Genomic DNA, 25,323 nt, shown 5'->3' with positions numbered 1-25,323 from the left:
GCTTTATTTTTATAAATCAAATTTATAAAATTTAGTTTTTAATCAGATCCACTCCTCTGACTGTGGAAAATTTAATCTCATTTTCTCTAGGATCCCCATTCCCCCTAAGATAGATTGAATTATAAATTAATCCTTATTTATGGTGCTAAAAATGGGCTGAGTATATAGTTTCTGATGCCACCCACCCTCACCTTTGCTCAGGTACCAGTCTTGCTGGGGTCTGGTCATCACATGCTTTTCTCAGGCCTGGCAGCTCCCACCTGCCCCTCTGGGAAGTCTTCCCTACTGACCACGTCTCGCTGGGCTACCCCGCCCTCTAACCTGAGTGTCGTGTACAGTGTATGAAGAGTCACGAGCCCCTGAAACTTGACCCCCCCAGATTTATTTCAATGCTGAGGAATACCTTGATGGTCTCACCAGTCACCTCTCATACTCAAAAACATTTCCTTTTTATCCCTTCTTCTGTGAAGAGTTGTAATTGCCCTCAGAGGTTTTGAGAAATCAGTGGCTGACTGTCTTTCCATGGTACAAGGAAAGAGATGCCAAGATCCCCTAGGTTTTTCTTCCTCCTTTAAAAACTCAGGCTGTTGTCATGAAGAAGGTGGCAAGAGGAAGCCAGAGGTTTGCGGGAAGTGGAGAGTGTTTGAATAGTTGCTTCAAAGAGTGGGACAAAATGAGGATGATAACTGTTATCTATACGTGCTTAAATGAAGTGAGTGGTCCCGAAATATGGTGACACTCAACAGTTCGATTATGTGACTCTCTCCAGAAGGGGAGAGACATCAACTTTCCATAAATCGATGTTTAAAATAAATTTTTAATTTTAATTAAAAAACTCAAAGGAATTTGTTTCTTCTGTTTACTATTCCTTGCATTCCCCAAGTATTCAAAAGCCTTACGCCATTTAGATTCACTGTTCTTTTCGCCTCAAGGTATTTCCATGGCTTGTGTGCTCAGGATGGTCCTGTAGGTCAAAAGTCAGGTGTCGTGACTTCAGAGTAGCCCTTCTCACCATCTAGTGCAAAGCCTATTCCTCCTCCTGCTCCCTAACTTCCTCTGTTCTTATCTCATCATTCTGTTTTATTTTCTGCATGGTATTTAGCATCATCTTAAAATGGCTTTTTTTTTCATTTATTTGTCTACATGGTTATTTTAAAGATAAATCCATATGTACAGCAACTTGTCTGCCTTATTCTTTGAATATTTCAAGTGGCTGGGATAGTGCTTGCCACATAGTAGTACCTAGTAAGTATTTGTTGAATAAATGGAAAATACTCACGGCTCTAATTTAAAAAGTGGTTATAAATCAGTGAGAGAAAGGTAACTCCACAAAACGGGGGGAAGATATAATAAGAATTCAAAAAACTGAAATGGCCAAAAACTGTTTTGTTCATTTCAAATGAATACAAATTGAAACAAAGTACTTTGTAAAATTTAAATTCCTAAGTATTTCAGGATTTCACCAACCTCATGTTTCATGCTGCAGAGCTGTTTGCAGCAAATACACTTTAGTACAAATACAGAATTTTTTTTATCCATGTGGGCAAAAATGCTCATGTTGAAAAGAAATAACCTTCGAGAGCCAAGGATAATCGGTTGTACTGCTCGTGTTGCATTTCACGTTGATCATTCAGTGACTGACGTGCCGTCTAGGTGGCAGGTGCTTTGACGGATCTTCACGTCTCGTCTTTCTAGGTACTGTGGCTATAGACTTGCAAGACACCAGCTGTAGAGCGGCAAGTGGCCCTACCCTGTCTCTTCCTACAGAAGGAAGCAAAGAAGTCAGAAGACCTAGCATCGCTCCCGTTTTAGAGGTGGCAGATACGTCGTCGATTCAAACATGTGATCTTCTCAGTGATCAGTCAGAAGATGAAACTACCCCGGATGAAGAAGTGTCCTCAAACTTAGAGTAAGATTGTAAGATTTACTGGGTTTTGTGCTTGCCACGAGAAACGAGTGTCCCTCCCTCCTGAACGTGCTTGGATCAGTCCTGCACACTTACGCCAAAACACCCTTCCCCGTCGCCAATGTCTCTCTTGGTGATAAAGTATTCTCAGCCCTCAAACTTTTGGTTTCGACAGATATTTACAGCTTCATTTTCCTGTATATTATCCTTTAAAAAAAAGTACGTAAATCAGAATTTCCATGTATACACTGCATTTTCATAATTGTATGTTTTTGTTCAATTGCATGGTACCTTCTATCTTTGATTTGTTGCCCACCTCCACACTGAAGTTCAGTGATTCAGTGGCGCGGACTGCAGCTTCCTCCATTAGGCTTCTTTTGTCCATCCCAGCATTCAGGGATCTTTTCTATTCAGGATATGTCAGTAATATTTTGAAGGAATGAGTAAATGAAGTGCTAGTTCTCTTTACTAAGATTCCATCATAAATAGTGTCAAAGTGCAAGCCATGAAGCACATTTTAGCCTTCGGTGGAGTTTTGTTTTTTTAACTTGTCTTACTCATACTATGTTGGCATTTCTTGAGGAGAGCAGAGTGGTCCATGGCCTTGATGGTGGAATCTGAAGGAATGTGTTTCCCAGGGCAGTTCTGCCTCAGACCGATTGTGTGCAAGTGACTTTGATTAAAACCGTCTAACCCACGATGTCTTTATCTGTAAACAGAGTGTAACTCCCCTGAGTATTCACGTGAAGAGTAACTGAGATAATGGAGAAATGTGCTTAGGGCAGTGCTGTGTGCAGGAAAGCACTGGATGGGTATTCGGTGCTGTTAGGTGCAGTGCTGGTGGCTGGGGCTCCATTCAAACCCTTCTCCTAGTATTTTCCATGTAACAGTTCAGTTAATGTCGAAATGGACTGAAATGAACTAATATATAATTAAAACTTAGAAAAATCCTTCTTCACACTCCTCCTAAACATTTGTTACAAGAAACTTAAACATACCCATAGAACACAATTCTGCTCTCCAAGAAATTAATAATACTCAAATATATTTATGAAATATCTGATGGGACAAGAAGTTTGACCGTCAGTCTATTTCCAGAAAGTGTTGTGTGGTGTGATAGAAATTCCTTCTTTACATGTACTTCTGAAAAAATTGAGGTGGAATTTTTTTTTTTATTTCTAGAAAAATGAAAAAGATATTGAAGTAATAGTGGAGATAGCTGCATCTAAATTTGCTAAATGTTCTCATTTTACCGCCCTAGCTGATGACGTCTGGAAAATAGTTCTCACTAGGTTTGAAATTTCTTGGTTCGGAAGATAAATTTTTACCAAAAAGAGCTTTCATATTGGAGAAAACAATTTTGCCTCCACTAAATTTTCTTTTATTTAGTAATTTCCTTATGCTGTTACTTTTTGATAGTTCCACTTTGAAAATTTTGCAGCCATAATGAGGTGACTATTTTTATAAAGTCGGCAAACAAATTGAGTATCTTTGATAACATTTAAGCATGATTCCAGCAAAAACTCTGGTTTGAGTGGTTTTAATGGAATAATTTACTCAACCCTTTACTCTTTTTTGGCTGCGCATCCATGACTAATGAATATTGATAGTGTGGATCATAATAATGCATTTTGCTTTAAGTATGTTCCATAGAGAGTAACATTACTATTTTCTCAAATCCGTCAATCTAAATCTTTTAAACTGAGGATTGGCAAACTTCTAGAAGGAACCAGCTAGTAAATATTTGAGACTTTATGGACCGAATGGTCCTTGCTGCCACTACTCAACTCTGTTTCTGAAACATTAAAGCCCCCAAGGACAATACAGAAGATGAAGGAGCGTGGCTGTGTCCTGACAGAACTTCACTTGTGGATGCTGAAATTTAAATTTCATATAATTTTCACATGAGAGGAAATATTATTTCTTCTTTTGACTTTTTTCTCAACCGTTTGAAAATACTAAAAACTACTTTAATTCACAAAGCCACATGATGGGCCAGATTTGGTCCATGGTCTCTGTTCTAAGTGACGTCCTCATCAAAACGTAGCTGCAGCATCGAGAGTGCCTGCATCTCAGTCATCCAGACAGAGGAGCGTGGCGGTGAGTTGCCTGTCCGACGTGCGCCATTCAAGGCGACTCCATGTTTCGTGTTGTTTTACAGATACGCTAAAGGCTACCCACCTTACTCTCCGTACATAGGGAGTTCCCCCACTTTTTGTCATCTCCTTCATGAAAAAGTGCCATTTTGCTGCTTAAGACTAGACAAGGTAAGCGCCCTTACTGTTATTTTCTGTAAAACTGAAATTATGGCATTATGTGATTACATACAAATAATTCTGTGCAGTCTTTTGACTAAAATATGTTTAAAGAGTATTACCTTTCAAATGTAGATGTAGGCCAGGGAGTGGTGAATTCTGCTTTCTTAGCTGCACTAAAGGTCACCCACTGTTTTACCCAGTCCCTTCTAATGCACCCAACGAGTTGATCAGTCGTGTTTTTAAAGAGAAACACAACAGGTGTCAGAGCGTCAGACCTATGACCTCTCCACATCCAGAGTCTCCATGAATCACTTTGGTCAAATGTAGACTATTTATTTCACTAGGCACTTTTTTTTTTTTTCTGCCTTACATCTCAAAGTGGAATTGCTTGACGTGGTGAACTTAGCTCATGTTTTAGCCCCAAAGATCCATCATTGACCAGACCAGAAGCTCCTATCAGTGTCTCGCTTAATGTCTCCGTCCCTAAATATTTTATGGTAGTTCTTGGTTCCTGCCTGGATCTTCTAGAGAAACCATCCAAAACAGACAGAGTCCAAGGAAGCAGGAATTTTTTTTTTTTTAAATCTCTTTCACAGTGTGGCCTCTGGGCATGACCTGTAGAAGAATTTATTCTCCTGATGAATAAGAAAGCAGATAAAAAAGACTCTCAAACTACCCCCCAATTCCACATAAATTAAAATGTACCACTCATTCTAACCAGAAATGTCTTCTTTTATTCTAAATTTTGGAGTTAGCCAGAGCTAAAATCCCAGCTCTCTGCTTATAAGCTTTGCAATTTGGGCAAATAGATTTAGCATTAAATTTCAGTTTCCACAGCTCTAAAATGCTTGTAATTTTAATATGACCTTCATATGGCTCTTGTGAGGATTATATAAATTAGTGCCTGGAAAAAGCTTACTGCAGTGCCAGAAACTTAATAAATGAATAGGCCCTTAATACATGCGGTTAATATTCCTACCACTGTGACTTCTTCACGAGATCAACATGACTCTTGGCTGCTGTTGTCATTCTTGAGGAAGATGAACTCGACGTTAGAAAATTTCTGCCTTTATCTTCCCAGAGTTGTTCTGTGAATCCTTACCTTTTCTCCTAAGTATTCACCTGGGCCTGTTAAGCTGGACAGTTCCATCTCTCAGTATCCTGTTTTTTGTCAGTCCTTGCCTTAGCGCTGGGCAGCATTCGCTAGTGCTGGGTGGCTGTGGGGTTTGGAACCTTGAGGAATCTTCAGCTTCAGAGTCCTTCAGCTGTATTGGCCCCTTCCAAGACTCTGGAACTAATTTTTTTTTATCTATGGCATTTTGGTTATTTTCCTTAAAGAGAATTTCCAAAACAGCAGAAGCTTTAGGCTCCAGGAAACTTGGATTGACTTCTGGTGGCATTTTACTTTTTAACACACGAGGGGGAAAAAATATACTGGGAAAGCAAAGAGTGGAAATGACTTATCTCCCAGCCAGAAAGCTGGTACAACAAAAAGTAAGGCTTTCCGAGATGAGGTTTGATGGAGGAGAAACAGAGATTCTTTTAAAGCCTAAAGACCACGACTTATCTGTTTCCCGTAGTAAGAAGGTGACATTTCCAAGTGCTGCTGACTGGCTGATGGTCGACATCTGGGGTGACCTGTTCTCTAGGTCTGCCATGCGAACGAGTGCCCGCTTGGCGATTAGGGGGTGGGAGCGTGGGGCCAGTCCTGCTGCATCCGTGAAGTGTGCGAGTTGGGGTTACACTGCCCAGTCCGCTCCGCATCGGTATCAGCGGGCTGGTTCCTGGTCCAGGTTTATCATCGTGAAATTCCCTGTTACGTCCTTGTTTAATTTTTTTTTCTTTTCTTACTCATTGAGCTACTTCAGAATCTCCTAAAATAGTTCTTTTTCCCTCACTTAATCTCATAAATATGTAAGTACTTAATACTCTCATCACCCGCCTGTCCCTCCTACACTCCCATAACCTCTCTGAGAGTGACCTTATTTCATGTGCCTTCAGGTCCTGTTTATATTGGGAATTCTCCAGTCATACTTCCAGTAAAGACTTCCTGTCCTCCTCCGGTACCTCTTCCCTTTTCTGCATCCTCTTGTGCCTTAATCCTCCCAGCTGGATTGATCTGCCAAGTTCCATGACTACAGCTTTTCGAAATTTTACCAATGAGATCCTGTATGTGGGAAATCCTTTCAATTTCAGTTTCCCTAGAGACGTCCTTAATTTACCCCACTTCTTGAAGAAAGCAGTTTTCCTGGCTGCCCCATCCCGGGCTCTGAGTTTCACTTTTCTTTCAGTGTGCGAGGACTTCACTGACTGCCTTCTGTGCTCCGTGTTGCTGGTGTGGTGAGAGTCATCACTCAAATTTGTGTCCTTGGGGCTAGTATCTCCTTTCCCTCTGGCTCCTTTTAAGATCTTCTCATTGTCTTGGTTGTTCTGCGCTGTTACAATATACGTAATCCAGGATTTTTCTGTATTTATTTGTATTAGGATTCTTCCGGTTTCCAGAACCTGAGGATTTGGGTGTTTCATTAATGCTAGAAAATCCTCAGTCAGTATTGACGTGAATAATGCTTCTTTCTGATTCTCTCATCTCTTTGTCAGGTATTTTGTTTGAATATATATTAGACATTCTCACACCTTCTTCCAAGTATCTTAATTCTTCTGTAGTACTTTCTCTTTTCTTCCTGTATTCTGAGTAACTACTTCAACTTTGTCATGCAGATGATCCCCTCAGAGGCACTAAATGTGGAATTTAAACCATCTTTTGAATTTCTGTTTTTAATTGCTAAGCATTTTATTCTGGAATAGAGTATATGTAATTTTTAAACATCTACCTGAGTATTTTAAATAGCCTCTTATTTTCCGTCCATACTTCAAATGTTGCCTTCTATTTCCTTAAACATAGTAAACACGCTCATTTGATATTCTAAATCTAATAACAGTGAAAGCTGTAGTCTTTGTGAGTCTAATTCTATTGTTTATTGTTTCTGCTGACTCAGGGTGCCTCTTCCCAACGGTGTCTTATAATTTTCTATTAAAGAAAGAAGGCTGAAAATATTCCAGAGTAGATGATGAATCCACAGAGAATCAGCTAATCTCAACCCAAATAAAAAGAAACCCACATAGAAACACAGAAAGATAAAAAACCAGAATGCTAAAGCAGTACCCCAGGCAGATAACTCAGTTTAAAAGGATCTTGATTTAATAATGCGAAGTCCAGCATATTCTAGGTACCCAGGAAATAACAAAATGCCTTCCGTGAAGCAGTGAGGTCTGATGCTGCGTTGTTACCTGTTGTTGCTATTCGTGTTAGCATTAATATTTTACTTTAGAGTATTTCCCTCATTATCCTCTTGCCAGCTCAGGTGTACATTTTGATAATTAGGGCTTTTTGTTTTAACAACAACAAAAAAAATCCCTTTTGAGATCCATCCTTTTTGTATTCAGAACTTGGAATGTTCCAAGGTTATTTAATTATAATATTATCCTTTTTCTGGAAATGAAAGCAGAGGTAGACCATTTTTTCCTAGCTTATTTAGGTATGATTGACATATAAAGATTGAGCGTATTTGGGGTATATAATGCACTGCTCTGATACACATACACAGTGTGATGGTTCTTAAATATTGATACCCAGACGTCATCTCACAACAAGTTCCAGTTTCCAGCAGAACGCATGTACACAGATTGCTGACTTTTCCTTCCCCCACATCATGCTACATACTTGGAATTCATGTCTTGCCCACGCACACCTTCAGGCTGGAGAATTGGGCACAGAAAAATGTAACTATTTTTAGATTTGTTAGAAAATAAAGGATTTACTAGGTTAGATGCATTTTACATTTCCATATATCCTACTTTTTTTTTTTTTTTTACCAAATTTTAGTGGAGTATAAAAATGGCATTTCTTTGTATAATTTTTCTTCTCTAGAGTTGCCAGCATAACTACTATGAGGACGCAAAAGCCTATGGATTCAAAAATAAACTAATTATAGTTGCAGCTGAAACAGCTGGAAATGGATTGTATAATTTTATTGTTCCTCTCAGGGCATATTATAGACCAAAGAAAGAACTTAATCCCATAGTACTGCTATTGGATAACCCGTAAGTATATTTTAAAGTACACAAAGAAGACAAAGAGTTTTTAATATTTTATCAAAAATATTTTAATTTACTTAGAAAATTTTAAATCAGATACATTATGGCACGTAGTTCATTGGGAGATGTATCCTGTGCTAAGGTACAAAACAACCATTGAATGAGGTTGTGTTTTATGAACCCTTCTTAAAATATCTATGGAATATACTCTAAGCTTTTTATTTAAAACTATTTTGCAAGTGGTCATCACTCAGTACCAGTGGGAAACATGCCACTGATATAATTACAGTTATTTTACTTAAATTAATCAACTAGCCTGGAAAATTCTCTGCCAAAATTGGACAATTTTGTTGTCTTTGTAAAGAACCATTAATTATCAGAGAAGCATATTAATGATCCATTTTATGTCTTATTTTGATCCACCATCATGAGTTATTATGATTCTTCCACCATTAAAACATATATTCTACAACATGAAGAGTTAATGCTTTGCCATGTTCATTTGTCTTGAAAATGTTCGGTTGATATACCCTTCTGAAATAAGACTGCTTAAACATTTCCTTATGTAAATCTAAATACACATCACTGAATGCTACGGTCAAATCCATTGTATACTAAAATCATTACATTTCTCTCTCTGACTTGCATTAGCAGCAGATGGTCCTTAGATCAATACCGTATTTTAGAATCCTCCAACTCTCCTCCTAAATTCTAAAGTGAGGCAAATTTTAGGATCAATTAAATGAGGCCAAAATCTGCTGCCTCGGCGCTGCCTTTAAAATTTATCAAAATAATTTTCTCAAAGCAGATACCTCCCCAATATGTTATAATATTCCAAATATTTGAATATCAAGATACTCATCTCTGCATCTTGCTTTAGCATCAGGATCGCAGTGATAATCAGCTCTAAGTATCGAGCACACCTGTAGGGTTTCAGGTGAAGAATTCTCGGGTGTGATGACTCAGTGACTATTTTTGATACCACTCTGGCATCCAGGGAAATGTGAGATACATTTAGGGCTGTTGTGGGGGAACAAAAACTTGGACCTAGCGTCAGAGGAAATAAAAGCTTAATAAAACAAATCTTCGGAGAGTAAAAGTTGGGTTTTTGGGTGGCTGTGGTGATGGAATATGGCGGTAAAGCACCTCCGAGGCCGTGGACTATCTCCCTAATTCTGGGACTTCCCTGGTGGGAAGCTCTGAGAAACTGGCTGAAACCTGGCACACAAGAGATGCTCATTAACTATGTGAATCAGAAGTGTCAGATTTTGGCTCTGTTTTCTATATGGTGTGTCCACACCCTTTAAGATAGACTTTGAGACAGGGGTGTTTGTAAGCTGATTGACGCAGAGCATCCCCATCCTGTCTGGCTGGGAGCAAGGTGGATCAGCTCAGGCGCCAGAATATGGATGGGAAGATAGGAAGAGGCTTGAAAAGAAAGAAGTAGAGCTGTGCTCACAGCATCCCCGTGAAGAAGCAGAGTGGAAAAGCGGTCCTTTCACCTTCTTTATATTATTTCAAGGTATAATTTCTTGTCTTGCTGTGTAAATCTCCTAATTGGGTTCTTGGACCCAGTTTCAACGTGTGTGTGTGTGTGTGTGTGTGTGTCAGACAGTTTCCCCCAACCTCCAGCAGGCTATGTTCAGGATACCAGCTCAATTCTAGGAGAATTCAACTCAGTTCTGACACTGTCTACCCGGAGACAGCAGCAGCTTCCACAGGTTGAAAGTTCAGTCTTGTAAGGCTGCCCCCACCCCCACTTCAGAAGCCAGGTGCAAGCCAGATTGTCACCTGTGCTTCTGACTGACCAGCCGTAGATGGGAAGTTCCAAAGACCCCCTTCTTGGACTTCAGATGCCAATTGCACATCCAGGTTGTTACCTGTACTTCTGACTGGCTAACTGGTTTATAGTCAGAGTCTCCCACAGCCACCTACTCAAGTTCGAGTTATTTATTAGAGCAGCTCACAGAATACGGAGAGACATTTTACTTACTGGATTGCTGCCTTATTATAAAAGCAAAGAACTCAGGAATGGAAGAGATTTACCGGGCAAGGTACAGGGAAAGGGCAGGGCTTCCCTGCCCATGGTGAGGGTACCATTATCGGCAGATCTCTACCTGTTCACCAGCCCAGAAGTTCTCTCGTCCTCTGGGGTTTTTCATGGCAGCTCCATTACACAGGCACCATTGATTAAATCGTTGGCCATTGGTGATTGACCTCAATCTTCAGCCCCTCGCCCTTCCTCAAAACTCAGGAGGTGGAACTGAAAGTTGCGATCCTCTTTTCATGGTTGGTTCCCCTGGCAACCAGCCTCCATCCTGAGATACTTTCCGAAAGTCACCTCATTCACATAAACCCAGATAACCCAGTTCTCCTGGAAACAGGCTTGTGAAGAACAAGACACCTGTTTCCCCTTTATGGCTCTGCAGTGATTTCAGGAACTCAGGATGAGACACCAAATATTATGATGAAAGGTTTTCCCATTGCTCTGATCGCTCAGGGAATTCCAAGGATTTTGGAAGCTGTGAGCTAAGAAACGTGGTAAAGACCAAATATATATATGAGAAATCTGAATGTGAATACCAAACACATAGTTCTTACAAATCACAATCTCGTATCTTGCAAAAGAACCAGTCTCTCCAAATTTGAGAGAGGAGTTTACTCCGTGGAGTGGAGATGAGCTGCTCTCCTTTTTGGCATCTGGTCTTGCTAAGTGTCTTCTCTCAGAATCACTGACCCCCCCTTTTCTCCACTTTATTATCTCAATGAGCAGGTGGCAGGAGCTGGGGTTCCTTAACCTGTGCACCGTGTCTAGACTCAGTCAGTTCCATTATATACAGTTTTGAGTTAACAGTTGCCAACATGCCCAATTACTGACTGATGATTTACTTACATAGAATTATAAAATCAAGTGGCTGTTTCTCCAGTCTTAATTCCTGACTCTGCTCAATCATTGAAAAATCATCTGAAAACTCTGTTTCTCTTACTTACTGGCAAACTGGTCAGTATTTTTATATAAATATAGATGTAGCTTTTATCAGAGAATATTTTACCTGAATAAGACCATAGCGATCATTTAGTAAATTAGCGTTCTTTACTGCTACCCTCTGTTCATTATGGTAATAATCGTGGAGCCTTTACTGCATGTCAGCCATCATTCTAGATACTTCACTTTTGTTTTACATTTTATTTCCTCAAGAATATATCCACATTGTATAATGATGATTTATCCTCAGAAAGATGTACCAAGCAGCTTAAGATCTCAAAGTTTACAACTTACAGTGATGACACTAAAACAAACCAATCTGTGTGACTTGATTGCACCACTTTCCTATTTTATAGAAAGGAAAAACAGACCAAAGAAGTTAAATGACTTTTTCTGAGGTCAGTTCTAGGATCAGAACCTTTTATGCAGCTCATAGTTCCTTCACTTATATGATCTTACTTTACTTACAAGTTTTTGATATATGCAGAAATACATTGCTTGTCAATTCTTTTTAGAAACAAGAGTATTTTAACTTTGGATTTTTTGCATTACAATTTGTCTCTGATTTCCTAAGGGCTTATTACATTTGGGAGTTCAGCTCCTCGCATGATCTTGTTTGTTAAGTGATTTTAGTGGGGTTTGACTTTTTTTTTTCCCAAAGAGTTAGGATGAAAGTGCATGCTGTAAAATTTATCAGTTTCCTGTCTATTTCCCAAAAGTGGTGTCTAACATTTTTGTTTGTTGTTCTCTGTTCCTTTGATCAAGAATGAGGAAACAAAAACTAAGCACCAGTAAAATAATGTTCCAGGAAGTTTTATGCAATCTATTTTTTTTTTTTAACGATGAGGTACCTGTTGCTCTGCTGTGGCTAGTATTTTTCAATCTAGCCTACAAAATTACAGAGAAATATGATACTTTCTTCTCTAAAGTATTTCCATGTTATGAGAATTTGTACACTAATAGTTGTATGTATTTCTGTAATTATTAATTAGCTCAGTGGAGTTTGACTTTATTTTAAATTCATATGAGCATTGTTGAAAATAATACTCTATATGCCTGCATAGGAAATTTATTTGAAAGGCCAATTCAATATATTAGAAATACACAGCATCATAAATGTGGAATTTTAAAATATAAATTAAATTTATGATACTCACATACGTCATATGTCAAAATAAGGATTTCCAATGTTTCCAAGTGGAAAGCCACCTCCATTTCATATGCTCACTGACTAGAACGCAGGCGCACTAGAAAACATCTTGCCCTTGATACCGGCTCATCAGAGCTGGTCTCGGTTCTGATTGGCTGGCCGTCTGTTCTGTTCGGTCTGTTGTTGTGCCACACTGATTTGAAATATTTTGAACCTTAAAGGTCATATAGTCATCCATGAACCTTAAAGGTCATATAGTCATCTATGACACCATTTCCTACGACAGACAGAAAAGAGGGTCAAAGGCTTTGGGATCTATTACCCGGTGCCACACAAGGTTGTACAAGAGCCAGTCTTATCTTCCTAATTCTCACAGCTTCGTGTTTAAACTACCCCTGTGTTAAATCAGTCTTCTTTCCAAGTAAACTGCAGTTCAGCTCATTTCAGAAGCAATGCTGTCTGGCAGAGCAAGGTCCTTAGTAGACACATTCAAACCTTGGACTCATACAGATCTAAGCTTACCCTCGTGCTAAACCTGTAACATATTACCAAATTTCTGTTAGCTTCAATGTTCTCTTGTAAAACGAGTGGAACGTTTATCATAAGTTACTATGAGACCGTATAAAATAATGTGTATGAAGCACTAGTATAGTATCTGACTTGGGAGGGGCAGTCCGCAAGTGTCAGTTTCTCTCCCCTTCTACCAATCAAAAAAGGACATTGTCGCTATTCAAACTGATGAGTGGATTTTGGGTGAAAACCCAATCAACAAAAAAAGGGAAATTTATTTTGAGTTGTTGACATTAAACTACTTGTGTATTTTTAAGGAAGAAATAAGCTGCTTAAAAGTGGAATTATGAAACACTAACCAAACTGTCTAACTACATTCATTTCTTGAATTTGAAATAAAGAAATTAAGTTCATTATAGTTATTAGTTAAATGGGAAATGATGACCTTCAGCTTTGCAAAGCCATGCAAGTTCACAAATCTTTTAACTTCCTAGCAATTGTTAGCTAATTCATATTTGCCTAGGATGGCAATTTTTACAATGAAAGATTTTGTAAAGATATTTAGACTCGTAAATAGTCATCTTTCTTAACAGAATTACAGTTAGATCTCTGATTCATGATGTGCTCTTTTTTTTTTTTTTTTTTTTTTACTAAGCAGTTTAGTGCCGTGAACAGCTTTGCCGGTTCACTGAAATGAGCCAACACGATACACTACGTGTAAATGTACAGCTGATAACCCTTATGTTTCGGGCTTCCTTTTAACCACCTTCATCAGTAGAAGTAGTGAGTCTGCTGGTCAGACAAGCTACATTGTGCCGAGTGCGGCACCGCAGACTCCCTACGCTAGGTGTGCTTCGTCAGAATTACGTATTTACCAGGTTTCAGGTGACTTGACTTGAAACGGCTGATTCTTGCAGGGATGAACCGTGGTACCACAATACAGACGTTGCTTTCTAAGGGTTTGAAAGGTTGCTTGCATATTGTAGATATGTGTTCGTGCCAGGATTCCATGTGAGCAAAATTCATGAGTTTTCTAAAACAAGGAGATTTTTTAAAATCTTTAAAAATTTCTTAACAAGGTAACAGTTTTCATGTCCAGGTACCTTGAGTGATTTCTACTGGACAAAACAACAAAATACCAAGACCACATTTTCAGTTTTAACTCTTAACGGTTTTGACAGTTGGGCAAAATGTAAGGACTCATTCATCCCCAGCAGGCCCAGTGCTCCTTACTACAGGGAGGAGTTTCAGTATCTGTGTTAAGCTAAATTACTCAATAACACGAACTCCTGTCGCGAGGCTTAGATGACAGATACGTTACAGTGGACAGGTGGTCGGAGAAGATAACGTGAACGGTTGATCCGAATTTAAAAATGAGGTGGTTATTGCAGACAGGGTATAGCTCTGCAGTCAGTAATAAGGATCTATGGGCCCAACTGTGCGACAGAAGTTACTGAGCTACTCGGTTTATCTGACGGGAGCTATATAGGAGCAAAGAGAGAAAAAACATAAAATAATGACCCCAAAAATGACACAGTCAGAAGGATTTTTTTAAAGTGTCACAGAATCTAAGTGCTGCCCTAGTCGTGTGTCACTTGCATCCTAACATGATCTCCTGTCATCGCCAGGCAGGTAAGGGAGACATGCAGGGTCTTGAATCAGCAGTTAGAATATCCCTTCTAATTTTAAGAAGCAGAGCGGCGCCCAGAAAGAGGAGAGTTGGAAGGCACTGCCAAAGACTGCTACTGAGACTGTTCATAGCATCATGTTTGTTGAAAACTACGTGCATCGTGAGTTTTAAAAATATTTGCAGCCTGTGATTCACTAATGAGATAAATTCTATAAATGTTTTGGGGTAAATGATAAAAACGAATGCCAGAAAAATGTCATCTAAAAATGTCCATACCAGTAATGTTTATAATAGCAAGATACTGGAAATAGCTTGTCACTCCAATAATTAATATCATAAAAGTGAAAATAACGTATCAACCTAGTAGTTGAGGATTTAAAAAATGAACTGTGGTACATTTGTAACATGTAATGATATGGGGCCATTTAAAATGGCTACAGAGTAATTTTATGATGGTGGGATTTAAACCGCAGTAATGTTCTTTGGAAGATCTCTTTTTATGCTTCATTGTATTGAGCGTTCTTTTTCTGTAGAGTGGAAAGAGATGAGGTTGATCGATAGGAAGACAGTAAATCAGGGAGGAGAAGGCTTCTAGCAGGGATAAGCATCTGGGATATTGTGGGGTTTTTGTCCCTTTGCCTAAAGGTTCCCTTTCCTTCTCTTGCTGGACAAACTCCTACTCCTTCTTCAACACCCAAATTAAATATTACCTCTGTGAACTAATCCTCAGTTCTATCTCCTGAGTGCACCTTGTTCTTTATTGTTTCAGATTAAAACATACGTTGTAATTCTGTGCTTTTGTACACCTGTTCCAAAACTCTTTCTTACAGTATCAGTCAACAAGATACTCTTTTTGCATATGCCTGAGTATACTGAAGTATCTATTGTGTAACACTTTTTGGATACATATGTGCTGAGTGACCAGCTGCATGAAAGAATTAATACCATCATAAATGAATACAGCAGAGAAGCAATTTCTAAGGAAGCTTCCAGGTTTATGATTCTTTCCTCAAATGTGCATGAAGAGTAAAGATTTCAGTCATAATATGTATTTGCTCAAAAATACGTCTTAAGGAAGTCAGTAATGTAAAAGGTGATTTATTTTTAATTTAATATTATGTATATATATATATTTATCACATGGGTACATATATTGATCTACTAAGGGGCATGCTCTTAATAGGCATGCTAATTTAGTTCCCGATGCTTTGTGTCATCAAAAAAAAATCATTAGTTCCGCATTTTACTAGGCCTTCTTAATAATAATCTAATAATTTTAAACTCACTGGTAAGGCTTTTTAGTCATAATGAAGAGTGTCAACTCAGTGCTTTTGCAGCACAATGCCATAATGTTTCTGATTTAGAAATCAGAGGTACAACTTGTTTTTATAATTGTGGAGTGCGCTGTGTGATTCATAACAATTGCAACTGACATTTTTTTGAATGAATGTTAAGAGACAAGACGCTTTGATCTTGTCAACAGTGTTTAGTTTTGGAAATGAAAACTAAGTCAACTTACTTCCTCTCCCTAGAAGTGCTGCCACTCTTGTGACACTGTGTTTCATTTTGTAACCCATCTGCTACTTAGGCCAGATATGCATTTTCTGGATGCAATCTGTTGGTTTCCAATGGTTTACTACATGGTGGGCTCTATTGACAAGTAGGTGACATCTTCGGCGCACTGACTAGTGTGGCGTCCTGTGGTTTGTTGTGTGCTGTGCCCCTGTGTTGCATGAGTGTCCTTTGCCGTCCAGGACTGTACCCCTGATGTGGACTGCATGTGGAGCTTATGGTCTCGTGTCACACATCTTCCTGAGCAGTAATCTCTTGTTGAATGAACACCAATCTTGCTGCATGCTGATTTTGTCAATTTTTTTTGCAGTTTCTAAAGCTCTTTTAGTTTTGTGTGGTCTACAGCAGTAACATTATTACTCTTATCCTAGCAAGAGAGAAAACCTAGAATTTCAATACTGTGGTGCGTTGGTATCATTATCATAACTTCTGGAAACCTTCCAGATAATTTAGAAATGCTCATTTTAAGTCAGATTTATTCTTTGGAGCATTTCCTTTAGAATCTATTCTAGTAACATACCAGAGTCTATACAAATTTGTTAATTAAGGGTCAGATGTGTGCAATGCTTCAGTATTAAAATGCAAATTCACTTATATGCATGAACATGACATTATAAAAAATATCAAAACTAAAAGTTCAGAAAACTAATATGCTTATAAAATGTGTTAATGTTCCATTCCAAAAAAAAAAAAAAAAAAAAAAAAGCCAGCCAGAGCCTTCAAAATAAAATGCTAAAAGTTGTCAGTTGAGAACTTTCATGCCTACACTTCATCTTGTAGATGTTGAAAAAACCAAGCTTTGTAACTTTGAAAGTCTTTATTGGCTGTGGATACATTAAAGGCCAAACGGATTAACATATATTTAGCCTCCGTTCTGCATTAACATAATTTACATTATCAGTTGTCATAATACTAGCCAATTAATGAAAAATGCAGTTAGAAGTACTAAAACTTAACCACTTAAATCCACAAACGTAAAATCAACCCATAGTTTATCACTGGTAATGTGACTTTGATGTGATAGTACTCTATTAAAATTTGTTAGGAAAACACTGTATTTAAAAGCTATAAAATAAACCTCTCGTCTGTCTTTTCCACTGCAAACTATGAAATTAATTATTCCTCAATAAGAGTATTTATGAGGACGAAAAGAATGCAGAGGCTCGGATTCCTAGGATTAGAGATGAAACGGGACTGGCTACAAATTGCTAATTACTGAAGCTGGGGGATTGGTACACGGAGATTCACTATACAAGTCTGCCTTTCTGCTTATGCTTGAAATTTTCCTTAAAAATGAACAGGCAAACAAAATCTCTGAATGACTACTAAAACACAGTCACAAACATTCCTCTGTATTCATTCATTCACATTCTAGTTCTCCTGAAAAGGAAGTCGTAGAGAATGGCAGAAAGAGAGGCATTGCTAATTACATTTCATCTGTAACTTATTTCAATCCATCATGACTTTTTCCCCTGGGCCGCCATCTGGTGGCCAAACTGTAAAAAGCAGTCATGCTGAAGGAAAAACAGGCCGTGGCTTTGTACATAGGAGTGTGGGGAGAAATTATGATAGAATTATAAGAATAAATTGGTAGCCTAATTAAAGAAGGAAAGAAAGAATAAATTGAAATATTAAAATAATATAAAAATAGTAACTTAAATGTAAAACATGAAGACAAAAAAGTTTCTACCTGGTTCAGAAGTGCCATTCCAATTTTATGTGTTTTCTGTAGATTCCATAGATTTCTGTAGTTTTGACTCCTATTTAATTATAATTATTAAAATCATACACCAAGGTTATATGTAAACTACAACAGCCAGTATTTTGAGTATGGAATGAACTGGTATTTACATGTTTAGGTAGCCAGGTGCTCTCATAGTGAAGTTTTTGTCAAGTCTCAACTTCATTGATTTATTGCCAATGAAATACTCATCTTTTGATTACAACTTCCATCTGTGTATCTTTTTCCAATCAAGCTTATCTTCCACCCCTTATCTTTCCCTTTTCCCATATTATAAATAATTATAATTTTTAATGGAGGAAATAAGATGGTAAGAGCTGAAATAGGAGGAAGTGACTTAACATCGTAATAAACTAGGTTGAAGGCATAAAATTTAGGCATCAGTTTGATGGCCCATCAGTGACCATATCACATTTGCTTTCTGCCTACTTTTTTAAAAAAACATGTATTTTAATAGATGTAAAAACATTCATGAATTTCCTAGATAAAAGGAACCCTCGAGTGAGGCATTCTAGGGGTTTAAACTTGGCCGTCATCCTGATTGGGTGTTACTGTCCTAGCCCCTCTCACTCTCATAGGAAATTTACTTGGAATAACATTCTGTTTCTGCAGTTTTAGCCATAAAATCCCTGCCACAGAACATTGTGCCTGAGTCAAGAGAAATATTTTTTCTGGACTACTCCCGGGGATCTTGGACTCAAAGCTTTGGTAATACCCTCTCATTTCATAACCGGGGAAGGAATCCTGCATCCTGCCTTCTCGTAAACGGAAAACAGTTCCCTGTAATGTGACGCGGCTACTTCCGCTGATCGTGCACGTGGAGAAGACCCTTGGGGAACTGACTCTGCAATTTAAGAACCTAAAAGAGTCTACGGCTCTTTAAATTTTACACTTCTTATTTTAAATCATAAGATGTAGGAATCAGTTAGCACAATTCTTCTTATCTGTCTTCAGTCAGTTCTCAGCCTAGAGTATTCTTGTACTCATTCAAGTGTAATCTCCTGTATCCAGTTCAGTCCTGTTTAGTTTGTATGAAGTAGAGGCAATGAGTTACTGGTTTCCTTGACTCACCTTTTATGGTAACATTGCCTTTAAACTCAGTGGGGAGGCCAGGGGAAATCTGTACCAACAACAGCGCAGGAGACTGACAACTCACAGGAACGTGTGTCCTCGTTTAGCAATTATTTCCTGCAACCAAAAAAATCAGGTGGTTCAATCAGTTGCTCAAAAGCTTTAGGCTGGCTAAAAGGTAGGTTTGAATGCAACTGATGTTTATATATTTTCTGGCTCTTGGCTGTGTAGAACCAATCTATAACACATAGCGTTACACAAATACATAACAGACCTTTAAAAATAATTACTTCACAGTTTTATATGTATTAAGCTTGACCATCTAAATTAATACAAGTGGTCATTTCTCCTCTTACCAAAAGCATCTCAGGGATGAAAAAGAGTTAAGTGTTATGTCTTGTGCTAAGTGTAAAGACAAAGTTCTAACATGCTTCAATTTTATTGCAAAGTGGGTGTTTCCATGTTTCATTTATGAAATTAATAAGTATTATTAAATAAAGATCCTCCATGCATATGCTTTGAAATGATTGAGATCTAATGAATCATAAAGAGCCCCCAAATAAAAATTATTTCAAATCAGCAGAGAATATAGTGTTATGATTCCCATTAACACCCACCAGTGCACACTTTGGAAAAGCCACATATAGGGACAACTTATATGTGTTTAAGTGCGGGGTGGACGGGTGGGTCAGCAAGTTTCAGCATCGATCCCAGCACTGTGATTTATTGAAAGTTCCTTTTTCTCTTGACTTTTTTATCAAAGCCTGGATGATTTACTCAGGTGTGGAGTGACTTTTGCTGCCAACATGGTGGTCGTGGACAAAGAAAGCACCATGAGTGCCGAGGAAGACTACATGGCAGACGCCAAAACGATCGTGAACGTGCAGACCCTGTTCAGGTGCGTGTCTGAGTAGCCCGGCCCCGCCGTCAGCTTACGGCTCAGGAGCGCCGACCCTGACTGTGTGTATAAAGAGTGACCGTGAGACGCTTCCGCTGAAGTTCCGTGTATTCATTTATCCAAGTTCTTATTTAGGGCCTAATGTCTGATTGGCACTGTGTGAAGATTTTTTTAACACCAGGTCAGCAATTCTTTTAAATCAGCAACTCTTTTAAAACTAAATAGAATAAAAAATCTGTTTTCTTGTAAAGTTTAACACATTCTAAAAAAAGTTGTGTGCAGTGGCAGTCGTGATTCGGGACAGATCATGCTTGTTCTAATTTGGGTCTCGCTGTGGCCAAAAGTGTGCATTGACATACTGAGTAACCAGGTATGAAAGACTGCGAGGCTGTGCCCAGGTAATTGACCCATGTTAGGGGCCAGGTCATAACCTTACCATCACCGTTTTCTTGTCTTTCGTTAATTAAACTCACCCAGATAGGCATTCCCCCTGGGGTCATCTCTGGGTAAGAAAGACCAGTACTGAGCAGAGAAAAGCTCACGCTGTGAGCAAAGTCAAAATCGCTGGTAAATCAAGACATCTGTGTCACTTGGAATGATTCTTCCTAAAATCATCTTAAAATTTAAATATCTAAGAGATCATTATTTTTATTTTCTGAGTTTTGGAGAAGTCTAAAGGAAGTATCTGAGCTACTAAATGACAAAAGTAATTAAAACAGTCTGGGCTCTATCATTATCTGCCCTCACTTCATACCTTCAGATTGTAGCAAACCACATATTGAGGGACGTTCCCTGGTTAGAGTTTGAGGTCAGAATTCAGGAGAGAGAGCCCAGTTGTGTGTCCCACTTAAGGTGACTGTTTATTATATGATCGTAGGCAAATTACTTTTCTTCTCTAAACCTCAATGTCTTAATCACAGGGCTGCTGGAGATTTAAAAACATATGATGCCTTAGTACCTGACTGGTAGTTTTAAATTTCTCGATAAATATTAGCTACTATAATTATTAGCAGGGTCATAATCACTTCCGTGGGGCGGGGTGGGAAAGCTGTAGACTCTGGGACGATAGAGCAGCAGACAGGCTGACGTGACCTCCGTCTTAGAGGTGCCAGCGATTAACTAACTCTGTGACCTTGAATGTGTTTCTTAACCTTACTGAAATTCAGTTTCCCTCATTTATAAAATGCATGTGGAGTATGATTAACTCTTCTTACGGTGTCAGCGTGAAGACGGGAAATCAGGTAGGTAAACAATCTGTCACGGCGCCTGCAAAGTTTACCCTGGACTTGCCTGAGGCCCTCCTGTTCCAGAAGGAGTAATACGCCCTCTCAAGTTACTATAACGGGCTGTTCTTTTAGAATATAGCTAACTAGTCACTGAGCTACGTAAACAGGACATTTAAGGGTAGCATAGCACGTGTTTAAAATATGATGTGTATAAGTTTTTTTTTTTATCTAGAGGATGAAAAAGAAAATCACAGGGTAGAAAATTAATTCAGAGGGATGAGATTTATAGCCAATGAATGAAATAAAATCATACTTTTGGATTCTGTGCTTCGCAAAAGCTAATTATAGTTTTAACAGGAGAGGATCCTGAGACTTTTTGATTAAACATGCCGTTTTAATTTTCAACTGACTGTGAGTTTATTATGGTGAAGTTTCTATTGATTTGATACATTCTCTGAATGAATTATTTTCATTCCAAGATAATAATAAGTCCCCATCTTACTGAGAGGTGCAAAGGCGCTAATTAAATCATTTAAAATGGACTAGCTGACCAGGATTACCAAGGACAGATACACATGGGGTTGCTGACCATGTGAAGTTGCCTTCCCTGAGCACCTGCTGGAGGAGGCATCACATGTTGAAGGAATGAATGGATGAGTGGATGAGTAACTTTGGATCTTTTAACTATTAAGGTTACCTCTATCTTCAGCAGAATATTTTCAAAATTACGCAATTTTGGTGATGCCTAAACACATTTAGATGGAGTAAATTTTAAGCAGAAATTTCAAAAGAACTTTCAGATAACTTCCTTGTAGAGAAACACTTCTGTTCTCTCCTGTGTCTGAAAACGCATGATCATTTCTCTAAGTACGTAATGATATTTTTCAGGGAAAAAAAACTATGAAACTTTTGTACGAAGCTCCTCAACTAGGCATACTAACCTAGGCTAGTCTTAACATAATAAACAAGTCAGACGCCAGTTGATTCCCTATGGAATACCATTTACGCGGACGGATGACCAAACCTGGACAGACCAGGTGGTTTCATCCTACAGGTGCAGCCCATTATCACCCATGAGGTCGCCCGTCCACGTTCCGTGGAGATTTCATTTCCTGGTTCACGTGACTTTGCCAGCCCTGCTTCTGCTGTAATGGTGGGTGATTTCAACAGCCCTCCACAGGTGTCCCTTCCAGTGTCTTACTAAGGTAACTTAGGCACCTGGTCTCATGGTCGAGGCCGAACTGAAACCACCAGTCATCTTACCCTCCGTGTGCTCAGTTTCATTCAACGCCCTGCGCATGGCTGCTTATTCTCTACCTCATTTCTTCTAAGACGCCCAACTCTGAACAGCCCTTTGTCCCCACTAGAATCTGCTGTCCACTGGTTCTGCTGCCTTTTCATGGTCCTTAGTCACCTGGGGGGCTCCTTGTCCCTCCGTAGCCAGATCAAATTCCCAGATCAGTGCTGGTCATCAGTCCTTTGCTGAAGCCCTAAACAAACTATGGTGGGCTCCCTGCTCTGGGCTGGCACTGAACTCAGCCCCGTTTCCCTTTCCTCTCTTCCTCCTGCTCCCTTCCAGGTTTTCTACCCACCACCTGGCATGAGACTCCCTAGAGGCAGCTGGCCACACCACCCGGGGGGGGGGGGGTCCACTCGCTCTCATGAGGTAGCATCAGGTGCCCAGAAATGTGCTCCCCCTGGTGGATAGCAGACGATGGAGGATGATGCCTAGGGCCCCGGGTCGAAGGGAACTAGACTCAGCCATTGAGTTTGCAAGAGGCAGCAGTGTTAAAGACGAATAAGACCATTTAGACGATACAAACGGTAACACTTCATGAAGTGGGCAGTCTGCATTCCCAAGGGTCCAGAGAACTATAAAAATGGGGCAGGAGGCAGGAAGCCTTTATAGCATAAAGAATAAGAAACAAGGAAGAGAAAAAAATGGAAAATGAATAAGGAACAAGGAAATGACTGCAGAGCCCAGAGCTGGCTTGGTATTTGGATTGCTGACTGGAGATACGCTGTTTCTGGTCAAGTAGGGCATTTACAGGGACAGGAAAGCTACCTAAGTTTTGGTTTGTCAACCTGGCCCCAGGGCAGGAGCCGTTTCATCTTGGGCTCGGAAATTTCTTTCCACAATTGCATCTGTAAAATACCTCAGCCAGTCCTTACGTCTCTCTGACCATCACCAGTCATTTCTTCAAACGGGAGCCAGTTTCTAGTTGGTTAGCTAGTGAGGTCCGCGATGTTGACAGAGCTGTGGATGGAAGCTGCTCTGGTTCTGCGATGTGTACTTTCTGATTGAAAACCAAACCGAGCCACCCTGGGTGGTGAGATGGAGTGCCGGCTGCCCCTGGAGTTTCCCTTTGACCAGCTCTTGAACCTGGCCCACTGCTTATGCTGAAGTGTCTTAACATAGTGAAGAGATGTCCCAAGGGTCGTTCCCTGGGGGTTGATGGAGTTTGGGGTTCAAATCTGAGGAGTTGCAGGGTCTGACGCCAGCTTCTCTTTAGCCCCCGCGGCCGCGTCTTCCCGCCAGGCAGGGCTGCTGAAGTGGCTGAGTGAGGTGTCCCCTGCCGGCGCTCGGCGCAGTGCCTGGCGTGCAGCGGCCGGGTGGTGCCTGGAGGCTGCTGCTGGCCAACAGAACGCGTCCTCAAGTCGTTGTGTCGAAAATACGGTGTCGCCAAAACCTGTAAGCAGACGTCACGGCTACTTTACTTGGTAGGAAATCAGGCCAAGGCTTTGTGGGCAGCATTTTATTTGGCTTATTTATTTCTGGGAGACCATCCAGTCGTGTGCTCCAGTTGGTCTCCGGATCTCTGCAGTCTCTTACTTTCTGCGGGGGAGGGGGTGCTGCACTTTCTCTGAGCGTTTCTGATGGAAGTTTGTCGGGCCGTGCCATCTTAACTTGATTACTTTGACCTTTGGCTTGGATGTGGGGCATTTTGACTTTTACATTTTCCGCTTTTAAAACTATTGAGGAATATGTTAGAAAAGTCTTCAGTCTGTGCTCATGTTGGAGCCCAGGAGACGAGAACGAGGTGGAACTCAAGTCTGAAATGCAAGTAAGAGCGCTCTGGTTCACGAGTCATTGATGTGGCTGGTCTGACCAGTCTGGAATAGGGTTAAAGTTGTTATTCAGAAGCTCAGCGTGGTCATGTGAACCCCTCTCTGCCCAGCATACTGGGACACACAGCTGCGCTTGACAGGGCTGTCTTCTCCCCAGATGGTCCGAGGACCTTCGGAGTTGGTCCAAAAAGACCAAAGGCAAACGGGAGAATCTCCTTAATGCGCTGACAGTGTAAATGGTGGGGGGGCAGTGTGCGGAGGACTTAGGGGAGACTTGGGGCCTGGGGAACTCCCTTTCCTTCTGGAGTTGCATCTGTAACACAGTTTTGTGGCTGAAATCCAGGCTGCACTGTTTCATGCATCTTCACCCGGTGAGGCAATCACCAATTTGCTGCTTTGGCCCCTGCACGCTTCTTCCAGAGGACCCACCTGGGAAGTGAGTCATCTTTAACATCCAAAACCTAGAGCACGGCGTCCACAGCTTTGACCCGCAGACGCTGAGAGAGCACCCCTGCAGTTTGTGCTGGGCTGGCTGCACCAAGGGGGCCTCCAGGCTCAGGCACGCTTGGTGCCAGAGTGAGGTGTTGCTCCGGGACCCCGGAGCAGGTCCTTACCCAGCTGTGTTCCTTCTCTCGTGGTGGGTTTTCCTCTGTGGGCTTTTGGGAGCCCCATGTAGCAGCAGACTTCCTCTCGGCCAACCTCTATCCCAGAGGTTCCAGATCCCCGGAGTAAGGGGGATCCCCACTACCTGACTCACAAGGAACTCCTCGAATCCGTAGCAGTTGGCCCCCCACCTCCCCCAGAGAGCATTTCAGAGCAGCAGAGACATTAGCAGATGAGGTCTCTGTCCAGTTAGAGCCCGTTGAGCCCTCTGTCCCACCTGCCCGAACACCTTCAGGTGCACACGCAAGAGAAGACCCTCGAGTGGCCTTCCCAGCACAGACATTGCCCCAGCAAGTGAATGTCTGATTTCCAAACTGAAGGAAATCAGGTGCTTACTTTCAAATTTAAATTTCTCCTGCTGAAGTTTTACCTAATGAGGCACTTGGTCCCTTTGGAAAATGTGGCACATTTTCACATTTTCCTGAGCAAGTGTGAGTACCCAGATTAAATGTATTAAACAGGTACATCAAAATGCGCCTGGAACTTCAAACACGAAAGACATTTTGGGGTAGCAAGTTTTGCTCCATTTTCCTGTACAAGGAAGGGTT

The 25,323-nt window shown here is 40.3% G+C and overlaps 1 protein-coding gene across 1 annotated transcript in view; it reads left to right on the top strand.

Moving 5' to 3' along the window:
* Nucleotides 1–25,323, top strand: part of KCNT2 (potassium sodium-activated channel subfamily T member 2) — a 172,798-nt gene that overhangs the window by 88,752 nt on the left and 58,723 nt on the right. Inside the window, exons 11-14 of the mRNA XM_031438358.2 lie at nt 1,696–1,909; nt 4,068–4,173; nt 8,093–8,265; nt 19,683–19,817. Coding sequence (XP_031294218.1) covers nt 1,696–1,909; nt 4,068–4,173; nt 8,093–8,265; nt 19,683–19,817 — 628 coding nt within the window. The remainder of the gene's footprint in view (nt 1–1,695; nt 1,910–4,067; nt 4,174–8,092; nt 8,266–19,682; nt 19,818–25,323) is intronic.

The sequence above is a fragment of the Camelus dromedarius genome, chromosome 21 (genome assembly GCF_036321535.1).
Source record: "Camelus dromedarius isolate mCamDro1 chromosome 21, mCamDro1.pat, whole genome shotgun sequence".
Taxonomy (NCBI): domain Eukaryota; kingdom Metazoa; phylum Chordata; class Mammalia; order Artiodactyla; family Camelidae; genus Camelus; species Camelus dromedarius.
This window is presented reverse-complemented; position numbering and strand designations above follow the sequence as displayed.